Raw genomic sequence first — 13961 nt, 5'->3', positions numbered from 1 at the left:
GATAGAGTTTATAGAATATTAAGAATTTAAACAAATGTACACAGGAAGATTCGTCGTCTTTTGGGAGGTGATGGAAACTACAGTCGTTGGCAGGATCAGAGACGGGCTCTGGCAGAATCACTCTGATTTCGTTTTCAGCTTATGTTCAAAACAATCCCGTTTAAGCCACTAAATTAGTTTAGTCCGGTTATACATACAACCGCGAACAGCACATGTTGTCCCTGAGCTCCGTAACGACATCTCTCATAAAGATTTGCGTCTTTAAATAGTAAAATAATTCTCCGAAAAACAGCTAGCCTCTTCGCTAACTAACACACAAAATACCATTGGAATGCTACTTCCGTCGCGTCACCGGAAGTTTCACCCACTTTATTTTTTACAGGAGCGCCCCTCGGAAACTTGTGGATAGCGGAGGATTTTCTTTTTCCGGGTGGGTAGTCTATACTATTGGTACACCTAAGTGTCAATCATTCTGGTGATATGTTTACGTAAGGCCGTCGTACGTGCTCATCCCTATGTAGTTTTCACTTTCAGGTGTAATATGTCGGAGTTACGGTTTCAGCCATTCCTTTGAAAATGGCTGAGGGTCGAAAGAGAAAAAATGTTTACGAAGTGTATGATAAGAAGAGAAAGGCCACAGAATATAGAAACAAGACCAGAGAGATTTTGGGTGAATATCACATGCTGGCGTGCGCTAAAAGCACAGGTTGGGCTTCTCACTGATGCCGCAGTCGCAAAGATTCTACTACACAGGTAAAGTTTGTCACGCTATTTGGAGAAATCCATTTAAAATCACTAGTAAAAGTTAATGCAAGCTACTTAGCAATGCTAGCCCTGCATGGCACAAGTCATGCACCGCATAGACACGGTAAACGTCTCAATTTGTCTAAAGTAGCCTTTTGACCAAATGATAAATGGTATCACCCTGAAATATTCTAAAACCTTGTGTGTTTATTATTACACAAATGCAACAAGCTACTTCTCCATTACATATGCAATTATGTATAAAAATAACGTATTAACAATGAGACATATTAGGTTAAGGACCAACGTAATAGCACTGCTTATATGTTGCCATGTAACGTAATTGCGATTTGCAAAATAGTTTCCTCAGAACGTATTTCGTGTGATACAGGGTTGTACATACCATGTCTTGAGTCCTCGGTCACTCAATCGATCAGTATAATAAGTAAATAAAACACGGAAGGGCATTTGACATGTTGTCTTTTTTATGAATGTTTTTGAGTTAGTTTATAATTTGCAACATAATTGTTTAAGGCGTAATAGATGTTCCCTCTCGGGAGCAAGAGTGTTGTGTTTGTCCATGTGCATTTTTTTAAAAATTGGAGAGGGCGGGTCTTCTCTAAAATTCGGAAAGATCCTCCGCTATACCTTTAAAGTTGGAATTGACAGCTAATGTTGGGGTCTGAGTGATCATAGTGTTTATTCCAACCACAATGCAACGTCTGCCCAAATATGGAGTTGTAAAGACAACATCAGGTTTTAATATCGAATCAATATTAGCTTTTGACGTCTGTCCAACATTGGAGCTTGACATCAAACAAACTTCGGCATTAGACGTCAACCCAATTTTAATTTTCAAAGAATGTTTACCTCTGTCCCACATCTTCCTGACGTGACGTCTTGTACCAGCTCGCCTCGGATGGTGTGCGCTGAACAAAGTGCTTTGAATTTCCATGATGAGTTCCAACATGCTCTTTTTTGTGTCAGTTCAATAATTATTTAAAGAAATAATGTTATTTTTAAGTGAACCAATTCAGTGTTTTTTTATTTTATTTTATTTGTCTCCAATTCATTTCTTAATTTGTACTTACATCTTTTTGCATCATATTGCTAAACAATTTTAGTGCGTTCTATACCTGCCAGCAATAGCTTATATTTACTGCTAGATTACTTTTGAGTGCCGCTTGCACTGCAGTGATCATCATATTATCAATATTTGATTTCTTTCAATGAACCTTAATTTTTTTTTTCCTTAGAAATGTTTTCACCCACATCTTATTCATTCATGCTGAACTGCCCCTGTCATGTTGGAGTGTTTGAGGTTTTCACAAGAGTGAAGGTTGTGGTTTTGTGGATGGTGTTACTAAGGTCATGATGCTTTACAAAATGACTAATTGCTCTGTTAAAACCTGAGAAATGATGAGTCTCTAAGTGTTCATCCCATCACATGAAGTCAAATTGTTGCTAGCTGATAAATGAAAAAGATTCATTTATTGTAAATTATTTACAAGATTAATTGTATTTAATTCATTATATAAACACAGATCTGAAAATTTGAATCAGAAAAAGAAACATGTTTGTTTGAGCTGATTTGTAAAGTAGCAGAAAGGTTTGGAAATGCTTCTTGAAAATAAGCCCAAGTTTTTTTTTTAACCATCATTATTAACAACTACTCATATTGGTAACGCTTTAGATTACAGCCCGGAAAGTAAAGCGACTTTAGTGTAACTTTTGGTAATTATAGCGTACCTATAAAGTACTTACATGTAAGTATAAGGGAACAAAATGGAAAGTTTGGGGAATAAAGGGGTAACAGCAGGAGAATGAAAAATATATACTTATTCTACTCTTATGACACAACAATCTTGCATTTGAGTGCAATTTAGCAAGCCTGTATAGGCTTTTTAAAAATTACAGGGTACATCTATGCATTTCTACAGTCATCTTTTTAACAAAGAACAAAGTGCACTGAACCCTATTGCAACTTTTGCTTACATATTAGGGAAAGATACTCTTGTTTAATGTGGTGGTGCTTGTTAGCCTCTTGTTCCATGTAGTTACACGGTAAGTGTGACATTGTGGGCTGTAAATTAAAGTGCTGTTTGTTAGTCTCTTGTTCCATGTAATTACTGGGTAAGTACAATAAAAATACATACACACAATCTAATATCACTGTCTATCTAACATAACCTTTATTTGAAAAACAGCTCAATTCAAAACAGATTTACTACACTTTTTTGTTTAAAACTGCTATTTTTAATCAACAATCTATTTCAAAATTTTAAGTCTTGACAGAAAGTAGCGCATTTTGTCCACCCTTGTTTCCTTCTTCAGATTAACACAAATGAAGGTTTTTAGAAAAATAAAAAATACATATCTGGGGATGCAAGTTTCAACTTGTTTTTAAAAGTTAGTGCATCATACAACTGCAATAACTGTAGTAATCCATATGACCCCAATGGATAGATCAATGTTTTGTGAAGTGAAACGCTAAGTGTTTGTAAGAAAAATTAAGATATTTTAAACTTTTTATACTGTAGACTATCGCTTCAGACTGTCATAAGTTGTTTTTCAAATAAAGGTTTCCAAGTCAGTGATATATATTTTCACTGAGTCGGAATATGTATTGGATATGTATTTTTATTGTACCCTGTAAATACACGGAAGAATATGGTAAGAAGCACCACATTAATTTACGGCCCGTAGTGTCACACTTACCCTATAACATAAAACAAGAGTGTAATAAGCACTACATGGAACAAGAGTATTTATCCCAGTATTTAAAAAAAACTGCCATCCTTTTAGCTTGATTTGCCTTAAAACAATGTAAGATTGTTGTATCATAATAGTAGAATAAGTTCGCCTTAGTTCAGTAAAAATAATTCTTAATTTCTCATGGTTGTTTTCCCTTTATTCCCCAAACTTTACATATTGTACTTACACGTAAGTACTTTAATTATCAAAAGTTACATTGCAAATTCATCTTAATTCCACAGCACTTTTGGTTGACCATTATTACACGATCTGAGGAGATCAGGTGGGGAAAATGTCCTTCATCTCAGGCAAACAGGAACTTTCTAGTGTAGGTTTTGTGTGAAACCACATTTACCAGATCTTCAGAAGTAGTAAACAGATGACCTATTTAAGTGAACCCGATGCCTCACGTAAAGGCATCTTCTTCATCTTCAAGAGTCGCTGGCGTCCGGCTGGGAGCGAATTACTCTTCTGATTTTCTCCTCTCCTTTGACATAAAGAGACAACATTGTTATCAGGTAAGTTTATGTTTAAGGTACAAGGTCAATATAACACTTCTATCTGTGAACATCACAAGCTTAAGTGATCAAATATGATTACAACAACTTCTTCTATATGTCAGAAAGTACCATATGAATTTTCACTCAAAAAAATTATATGTTGGCTTGAATTAACTTTTTTATGACAACAGGTTCCACATAACTGGGTTGCGTTAAACAATTATAATTTTTTCGTGTAACTTCAACATAATGGAATTTAGTCATTTTAAGCGATGAACACTGAAGCTGTGCTAAAGTTGATGAGATAATTAAGTGAATAATTAAGGGATGATTGATCATTATTGAAGACACCTGATGGTGACAAGCAGAATCACTGAAGGAGAAAAACGGATTTTGCAAGTCACCATTATGGTGATCAGTGTGTTAGTTTTAGTTTGCTTCAGTGTGCATTTCACTCTGCTCAGAGTTTAATTGGGTCACTTAAAATGAATTATTGCATGATGTTGAAGTTACATGTGGAACCTGTTGACGTAATTAAAAAAAAGTTCATTCATGGTGCTTCTTACCATCTTCTTCCATGTATTTACAGCGTACAAGAAAAAATACATATTCCGATTTCCAAGTATAATATCACTGACTCGGAAACCTTTATTTGAAAAACAACTTAGTCTACAGTTTAAAAAGTTTAAAATATCATAATTTTCTTATGAAAAACGTTACAATTATTATTTTCTTATTATTATTTTTATTTTCTTATTTAATTATTAAATTTATTTAACTTATTTAATTATTTTCTTATTTTAATTTTTTTTTTAAAATATGAAAAATTTTCTTATGAAAAATTTGTTTTAAAATTACGGTTTTCTCCTTCAGTGATTCTGCTTGTTAACACCAGGTTTCTTCAATGTTGGCAATATAAAATAAAGAGTTCTTAATCTTTGACGTCTGTCTGTTAGTGAGATATTTTTGTTATTTTTTTGGGGTGTAAACTTTACTCATTATAAATGGTTAACTTTTAAGGAATGATTTGATTAATTTTTACTCAATTCTAATTTGTTAAGTTTAATTAATAATGTTGCTTGTAATCTGTTGTCAGAATTCTATTGATTAGATAAAGCATATGCATTTTTACAGTGTAGCATATATATGTAACAAGTTGATGAGCACAGTTTAATTTTACAGATGTATGTAGCCTACATATTCCTGTCCATTATATTTTGAATTATAGAAATTTGTTTCTGGTTGTCTTACAGAATCTGTTCTTCACTAGCATCGGAGGAATTTGACTAAATCAAGATGCTGCTGATCATTGAAGCTCTTTTCATTGTTGCTGCTCTAGGACAGGTAAGCTTGTGTTCCAGTATGAATATTACAGACATTAATACTGATGAGGTGATCATTTTGATTTCTGTTGCTGCAGGATCGCAGAGCTGCTTTTGAAGACAGCATAACATTGGATATGGCAACAAACTCTGTTGATGACCAGTATTACGGCTGTAGAAAGACCATGTCACATCTGGTGGAGGCTAAATATCTGGAGGAGGAATTTGAAAACTCACCCAGTTTTAAAAATGTTTGGAAAAAGGGTGAAAGGGTTACCAGTAAATGGAACTTTTTCCGCAAACTAGAAAAAAAACATAAAATTGCCCTTTACGTGTACACTGCTAATGAAGTATATAAGCAATTCAATATTGACACTCGCAATGGCAAACAAAACAGCATGACATACACATGGCATTCTCTTCACTTTCTGTTAACAGAAGCGATACATATTCTGAAGGAAAAACAAAACAGGTGCTTTGATACTTTTCGTGGTTCAGATGTTGACTTTAATGCGCATGCTTTCACAAACATTCGTTTTGGCTCATTTACATCTTCCTCTCTTAATCAAAACCAGGCAGAAAAATTTGGAACGAAAACTTGTTTTATAATCCGCACATGTGAAGGCGCTAATGTGACAAAATATTCTATGGTACAGAAAGAGGAAGAGGTGCTGATTCCTCCATTTGAGAAGTTTAATGTCACCGAGGTCAAGACGAGAGCTAATCAGCCAGATCTCTGGTGTGAGAAAGTGTTTGTGTTGAACAGCACTGGAATAAGAAGTGACCTAAACTGTGCTCTATTCAGTGAACCCACCAAGACCACAAATATGAAAAACATCTCTGGTGTTTACTTTGAGAAGATCCGGAAAAATAAGAGACCTGAGCTGTACAGTAGCTTTCTTTAATGTTCTGCACATTTTTTATATTATTTTGTAATGTGTTTAGTTAACCTGTAGTTACTGCTTGTTGTTTGCTGTTCTTGAGTCTTGATTGTCTTGTTTCTTTCGTATCGCAGCATCTGATTAGTTCGTAATGTAGGCCCTACTTCAGAAAAATAGAATGGTTAGTTTGTTTTCCTCTTTCTCAGATTCAACTTTTGTCAACCAATAAATCTCTCAAAGCATATTTTCCCCTTTTTTTAATTCTCTTTGATAAACAAAACAATTTATGATTGTAGCGACTTTTAAATAGCCTAGATATTGAAAATGTTGCACTTAAGTCCCGTGAACCGGAAGTTGCAAACGATTTTTCTCCAGTGCTGTGACGTATTTCCAAGTGAAACGGAATATTGAACAGAGGGCAGGGTTTTACTCTAGCGCTCCTCCTCTCCATCTCTCGCTCATAGCAAACTAACGGTTTGAGGGGAGTGGTTAAGCGTTTCCCCACCCAAACTGTGAAACCTACGTCATCAGAAAAAGAAACCGTTCCAGACCGGAAGTAACTTTTCAGATTTTGATTAAAGATTACAAAGGTAAAACATTTTTTTAATATATATATATATATATATATATATTCACTTGCACGGATTAATTGTTCACCACAAGAGTAGTAATATGCGCTAACAAAGTAAATAGGTTCAATTTTGATTTCACGGGGACTTTTAAAGCTGCCGTCCTTAACTTTTCGGGTTGAATATAGATCATCAGCACATTCTAGTTTATTTTGTTTAGTCTCTCGTGTAAGGTAAAGTTGGTCGAATTCTAGGCTACAATAGTCAAGTCAAGTCACATTTATTTATATAGCGCTTTTCACAATACAGATTGTATCAAAGCAGCTTCACAGTGATAACATGAAAGTAGTACGAAACAGATCAATAATATTGTTAAATATTAAATATCCCCAATTAAGCAAGCCAAAAGCAAGGCAACAGTGGCAAGGGACCAAAACTCCATCAGATAAGTAATATAATAAGATAATAAGTAGGCTATTCAGAATCATACTTAGTCCTACTCTTCGTGGTTAATCTTAAACTTGTGACAGGCAATCTTTTTTTATAATTAGTATATGCAATTTTATTAGGTTATCAAAGTTTTCCAAACAAGTTAGTTCAATAAAAGCAGCTTACAAGTTCCACCAGCAGGTGTCAGGCTTGGACCATCAAACAATGGAGAGGCTGGCTCAGCTTCCAGCGTCTGCCTTCAATATGGAATACTGTAGGCTACTTTTTATAATGCATATTATTATGTCACATCTCCTTATTACATACTCAATTTCATATGCGCAATTTGTCCAATCCCAGATCTTGAACCATGTTTAACACTTTCAGTCCTTTCACAATTCTCTTATAAAAAGCTCTTTCTTTCGAGCTCGGCCTCACTCAGGTAATACTTGCTTTTTTCTTACTATATGCATGCTTAATATTTGTTTCTTAATACTGCTTTTTTACCTCATCTGTTTCATTGTATGAACAATTTCATTATCACTCTTGTAATTTCATGCTTGTAAATGAAAGACTATCTATAAAGTCTATAAACAACTTACACATAAAAACTGTAACACATATGTATACAGTCTTATAAACAGTTTACATATAAAAACTGTATTACATATAAAAGTCTATTTATAAAGTCTTATAAACAGTTTATATATAAAAACTGTATCACATCTAAAAGTCTATTTAGCCTATAAAGTCTTATAAACAGTTTACACTGGGAATAACTGAACAAATTGCATGTTTCACACAACAGTACACAAAAAAAAAACAAGATTCTCGCCTAGTATAGGCTACCCTATATTGAGTCATTACGTCACATCTGGACACATAAAGAAGAGTCTCTCGACTAATAAGCTATATTGAGTCATTACGTCACATCTGGACACATAAAAAAGAGTCTCAGCTAGAAGCTATATTGAGTCATTACGTCACATCTGTACACATAAAGAAGAGTTTCGGCTAGTATTTATTGAGTCATTACGTCACATCTGCACACATCAAGAAGAGTTTCGGCTATAAGTTGTATTGAGTCATTACGTCACATCTGCACTCATGCTATGGGAGCCATTTTGGGGATAGTAACGTTTTTGTCCACTGGGTGGGGCTGTGTATAATTAGATCCCCTGAGCCACAGGTGTACACGTGCGTTGCGTTGGTGATTTGGGAAGCACACAGTTTTTGACCGCACGACAGAGTAGTTTGGAAGGAGAATTTTAGTTGTATGCTGTCCATAAGGTATGGCTTTTTGTATGTAAACAAGGAACGGCCACAGCAAGTTCGCGATCATGTTTACTAAAGCCAGTAATAAAGAGACTTTTATTGCATACAATCTACATGGTCATGTTTGTAGGGCAGGACGGGTACAGTTGAGACACGTATAACTTGCGTGCGCAGCCAGCAAAAGTTGTGATTTTTGCTGTGCACAAGCGTATTAGTATCTCTTTGATCGTGGGAAATTTGATCAATGGACGCATTTCCGATCCAAAGGTATTGGCAAAAGTTTTTTTTTCTAAGGTAAGACGTTCACTTTACCATGCACACTCCACAATGAATAGCTTATTATCATTATGTGACTTATACATAACTGGTATAATCACAAACGTTATCTGTGCCCCTAAAAACGGGCATATTTCATTGTATTATGTCATGCATGGTCACTGCAAAATCTAGAGAAATGTTCGAGGTGGCCAGCTACTGTCTCAACTGTACGAGTTCAATTAGGAAACACACTGTTTAGTTGTTCAGTGTTATGGTAACAGGTTAAATGTCACAATTAGCCAGCATAAGCCGCAAATGAAATAAAAATTTGGTATTTGTGATAATTAAACTGTGTATTATTAATGAATATATAAAATAAATTGTTTCTGTTTTATAAAATTTAACCAGTCTCAGTTAAAATAAAATTAATGAATTTGAATGGATGAATAAACAAACATGTTGCCCAATTGTTATTTTTTTTATTTGTCTTTATTTATTATATTTTCAATGAACGATTAGTTACCTTTACATCATTAAAAATGGGTGTCTCAACTGTACCACATATGGGTACAGTTGAGACAAAGTTTAGACAAAAAACAACTTATTTTAATGAGCTAATTGTGGAAAATATAAACTACTTATGAGTAATATTGATTGATAATATCTTAGTCTACAAGCTAATGAAATGTCATGTGGCAATGTCATGTGGAAATTCACGTCTTTTCAGTATCTATTTTTGTGTGAAAAATTAAAACACAAAAAATGTCTCAACTGTACCCAGTCTACCCTACACGTTCTAAACTTCCTCAACGGCAAGGGCACTGGAAAGCAGTAACATTAAAGTCATAAACTGTGCTTCATTGGATAAAGGAGATCATCTGTGAGGATCGTCTCGTCAATACCTCGGGCTGGACTTTACTCAGTGGATTCATTTGGATTAAATTTCCCTCTTTTGTTGATGTCATCATTGGATTGCTGTGCGCTCATCTGGCTGTTTAAAGGGCCGATCGTTCGACTGGATTTGTAGGTACGTTGTTGGCCATGTGATATTGTGTGCACACATTTGCGTAATTCCACTGCATTGGTTGCCAAAGACAGACGAACATTGTTTTTGTGTTTGAATTGTATGTTGTGCATAACTGTTAGCAAAATGGAAACTGAAATGTCTATGAATGCTATAGCGCCAGAGTCAAATCAAGTTTGAAAGAGGGAAAAGACCTGTTAAATTAACAGCTAAGGCTAATAGAAAAAACTTGAAACGTTGCAAAATGTAAGAAAGGCTACAAGGCTCAGAAACTAATATAGTCAATTAACAAGCTAATTGATGAAAACAATGAGCATGAACCTGAGGTATGCTTGCCTTTTGAAGAATTTATGAGGTTATTTTCAGAGGCTAAAGAAGCACATGAGTCATTGTTGGTTATTTTACCAGTTGATGAAGCTGAAAAACATGAAATATGGTTTAAAGCCAAAATGATACCAAATAACGAGTTAATTGAACGGGTGAACAAATGGTTATCAGATACAGCAAAAGGTCAGGAAAAGTCTGAAACGGGTTAAGTATGTAGTGATGTTGGTCCTGGGGACAGCGTCTCAAACTGTCTTGCGCTACCTCCAAGCGTAGTAAACGCAGCTCACACCGCAGTTCATTTATAGCATCTACATGCATTCAAGTGGAGGCAGAAAAGGCTGCACTTATGGCAGAAGCTGCTGCATTGAAGGCCAAACATGCAATTGAATCTCAGGAGGAGGATTTGAGAAGAAAAAGGAACAATTGGAGTTGGATGCTAAAATAGCAGCTTCAAATGCAAAGATCGCTGTGTTGCAAAGGGCTGATAATCCAAGCAAATGTTCACACAATTCAAGATAAAAATCAATTGGGATTAATATGGCTGATAACCTTAAGTTTGATTCTGCTCGGCCAAAGTGTTTGAATCCGAAGCAAATGAATATGTACAAGGGAATTCAAAGTCAACAAATACAGCTGGAGTGGCTGATCTCTCTTTATCAAGGATCATAACAGAGAATCAATGGAAAGGATGGAGAAATCAACAAATATTCCACATAACTCAACAATCTGATTTCCAATATTCTGCTCAAGTGCAATCGAGCTGTATGGGAGTCGATCAGGCGTCACATGCACCTCCTCGCCATGGTGATCCACTGTTTGAAGTTTTGAAAAGACAAGAGGAGTTAACATCTTATCTCATTCAACAGCAAGGAAATCCTCGTATCTTACCAAGAAGAGAGATCTCAGTATTTGATGGTGACCCATTGCAGTATATTGCATTTATTAGAGCATTTGAGCATGGCATTGAAGAGAAAACTAATAATGAAAAAGATCGTTTGTATTTTCTCGAGCAGTTTACAAGAGGAAAACCTAAAGATCTGGTCCGCAGTTGTCAGCATATGGCCCCAGACAGAGGCTATGCATTGGCCAAGAGATTACTACAAGAACATTTTGGCAATGAATTCAAGGTATCTACTGCTTATCTGGAGAAAGCCTTGGGCTGGCCTGCTTTAAAGGCAGAGGATGTGCAGGGATTACAGGCTTATGCTTTGTTCTTGCATACATGTTGCAATACCATCAATGAACTTACATATATGCAAGAGCTTAACATGCCTAGCAACATGAAGATTGTGGTTACAAAGTTACCTTACAGGCTGAGAGAGCAATGGACGGCTCAGGCTTGTGAGATTATGGAGTCCAGGCAAGGCTGGTCCAGGGTGGCATCTGATCCTGTGTTTGGAGATATCCAGGACTAAAAGGGCACAGGTAAATTCAAACTCCAAGGGCGCAAGACACTTAAAGGGAGTAGTTTTGCCACAGATATTGCTGTTTCAACTCAAATTAAGAAGACTGACATTGGGTCAGTACAGCAAAGATATTGCCCTGTATTTGAGTCTAATGGAAACTGTTTGTTCTGTGCAAATCAACGTCCATTGGAAAGATGTTTTGCTTTGAAGAAGCAAAGGAGTGTGCAAGGAGTGTGACAATCGGTTGATATGTGAGGTTTGTGGAGAAGTGCATCCAACTATCTTGCACATCTATCGCAAGGAGGTATCTGGGAAAGAGGTGGAGGAAAGGCATAAAGTAGTGTCTGCTCAAACTTGCGGTCATACAGGGACCGGTAATGAGTGGAGTTTAATGCCAATCATACCTGTCCAAGTAAAAGCTATAAAAGGTAACAAAGTGAGGCAGACCCGGGAAGCTCCGCTACCTTTTGTTCAGAACATCTACAGAAAGAGCTGAAGCTGAGCGGAAAAAAAGGTCAACATTCTTCTTCGTACCACGGGTCAGGAAAAAAATGTCTCCTGCAATGTTATCGACGGACTGCAAATCAGTGGAATAGATGCCAACTGTTTCTTCCCACTTCCTGCTGTACACAGCTGAAGATGCCTGTTGACTCTGAAAACGTCATTACTCAGGAGGAGTTATCCAAATGGTCATACCTGGATAAGGTTAATACCACACATTCTAGCAGACTTTGATCTACTGATTGGAACTAATGTAGCTAATTTGATTGAGCCATTTGAAATAATAAACAGTCACGGTAATGGGCCATTTGCCATTAAAACCCTTCTGGGATGGGTTGTTTGTGGGAACTTGGAGGGAAGCAGTGACCACAAGAATGAAGATGGGCATTCTGCGGAACTGTTAACAGAATTTCTGTGGTTAAGTTGGAAGGGTTGCTCAACAACCAGTTCAATTATGAATTCAGTGAAAGGACTGCTGATAAGGAAGAAATGTCAAGGGAAGATCTTTGGTTTATGGACATAATGACCCGCAGTGTCATGCTTCAGGATGGACATTATAACCTTCAGTTGCCATTCAAGATGGGTAATGTCACGTTACTCGATAACTTCGGGGTTGTTAGTCAACGATTAAATGGTCTGAAAAGGAAACTGGAAAGAAACAAGGGGTTTCATGAACAGTACTCTCATTTTCTTGCTGAGGTAGTACGTAAAGGTTATGCAGAGAAGGTACCATCTCATCAACTAGATCGTGTGGATGGCAGAGTTTGGTTCATTCCTGAATTCCTTTGATCCCCAGAAGGGATCATTGAGAGTTGTGTTCGACTGCGGAGCAACGTATAAAGTAACATCCCTTAATAGTCAATTGTTGCAAGGCCCTAACTAGTGTTAATTTGCAGCCATTTTTAAATTTAGTTTCAGTTTTAGTCCAGTTTCAGCATCGCTTGTTAGTTTTTATCACATTTAGTCGACATCATCCCATTTTTATTTAGTCTAGTTTTAGTCGACTATAAGTCGAGCATTTTAGTCTTTATTTTAGTCCAAGAAAACATAATTTTATTCGTTTAGTTTTAGTCAACAAAAAAAAAACTGTCAACATTTTAGTCTAGTTTTAGTCAGGACATCATTTTAACCTTTTACTTTTTTGTCAGCAGATAATATTTAACATTTCCTAAAATTATTTCACATTTCAACATTTTCTCTCATCTTTTTGATAAAAAAACACAATTTTAAGGAACACATGCAGACATGGAAGATGTTCTGACAATATTTGCATATTTATTTTGAACATTGTTAAGGTTCAAAGACACAAAAACAAATGCTTGCATTAAAACAAATAAAATACACCTGACAAAGGAAACAAATAAATAAAATAAAGTGTATTATGAACTTAACACAAGTGCTGGCTGTTTAAAGCTAGTTCACATAGAATAATAAAATAAATAGATTTGAGGTCAATGTTGTGAAAAAAAAAAAAAAACTCCAACTGATACAACAAAAGTGCTTTCCTGCCAGCTAGTTCACATGGTATATAAAGGTACAGTATTTAAGGTGAAACAAGGCATAGATTGCTAGAACGTATGAAATCTTTTTAACTAATCTTTTTAAAGCGTCTGTCTGCTTTAATCAAATGTAACTGAAACTATAGTTGCCCGGCCAGTATAACATATCTAAGTTAGCATAAATTTAACTTCACATACAATTCTATCAACAACTGGCTACGGTCGCTACGTGCTAAGAAGCTAACGCAACATAGCCAGCCTGGATACTTGCTATGAAAGTTAGCCATCATTAGTTAGTTTATCATCAAAATGTGTCCATATATCACGTCTCTTCTTTCTCCCGAGCCCCGTGCAAAGCATGTTTTACTTTTAACCTGTCGCCGCCGCCTCACCGTGAATCCAGCTCCTGTCTGCTCCATGTGTTGTGTAGGCTACTCTGACTGTGCCCGCCCGCTCCAGGTTTGAACGTGGG

At 36.0% G+C, this 13961-nt stretch overlaps 1 protein-coding gene across 1 annotated transcript; it reads left to right on the top strand.

The window, feature by feature from the left end:
• The first annotated feature begins 5254 nt into the window (after nucleotides 1–5254).
• On the top strand, nucleotides 5255–6379 carry LOC120473485 (NAD(P)(+)--arginine ADP-ribosyltransferase 2). The gene is made up of 2 exons (XM_039663389.2): nucleotides 5255–5342; nucleotides 5419–6379. The coding sequence occupies exons 1-2, from the start codon at nucleotides 5295–5297 to the stop codon at nucleotides 6223–6225; spliced, it is 855 nt and encodes a 284-aa protein (XP_039519323.2). The 5' UTR covers nucleotides 5255–5294; the 3' UTR covers nucleotides 6226–6379.
• The last annotated feature ends 7582 nt before the right edge of the window (nucleotides 6380–13961 follow it).

Source organism: Pimephales promelas, chromosome 21 (assembly GCF_988280905.1).
Source record: "Pimephales promelas chromosome 21, fPimPro1.hap1.1, whole genome shotgun sequence".
Lineage (NCBI taxonomy): Eukaryota > Metazoa > Chordata > Actinopteri > Cypriniformes > Leuciscidae > Pimephales > Pimephales promelas.
The sequence above is the reverse complement of the archived record's forward strand: the minus strand, read 5'-3'. Positions and strand labels throughout refer to the sequence as shown.

What these genes read in the sequence shown, in the direction of transcription:
- LOC120473485 (XM_039663389.2), top strand. Translation starts at nt 5,295, where the DNA reads ATGCTGCTGATCATTGAAGCTCTTTTCATTGTTGCTGCTCTAGGACAG. An exon ending in TTGTTGCTGCTCTAGGACAG is followed by an intron (nt 5,343 to 5,418) that starts GTAAGCTTGTGT and finishes CTGTTGCTGCAG; the next exon opens with GATCGCAGAGCTGCTTTTGA.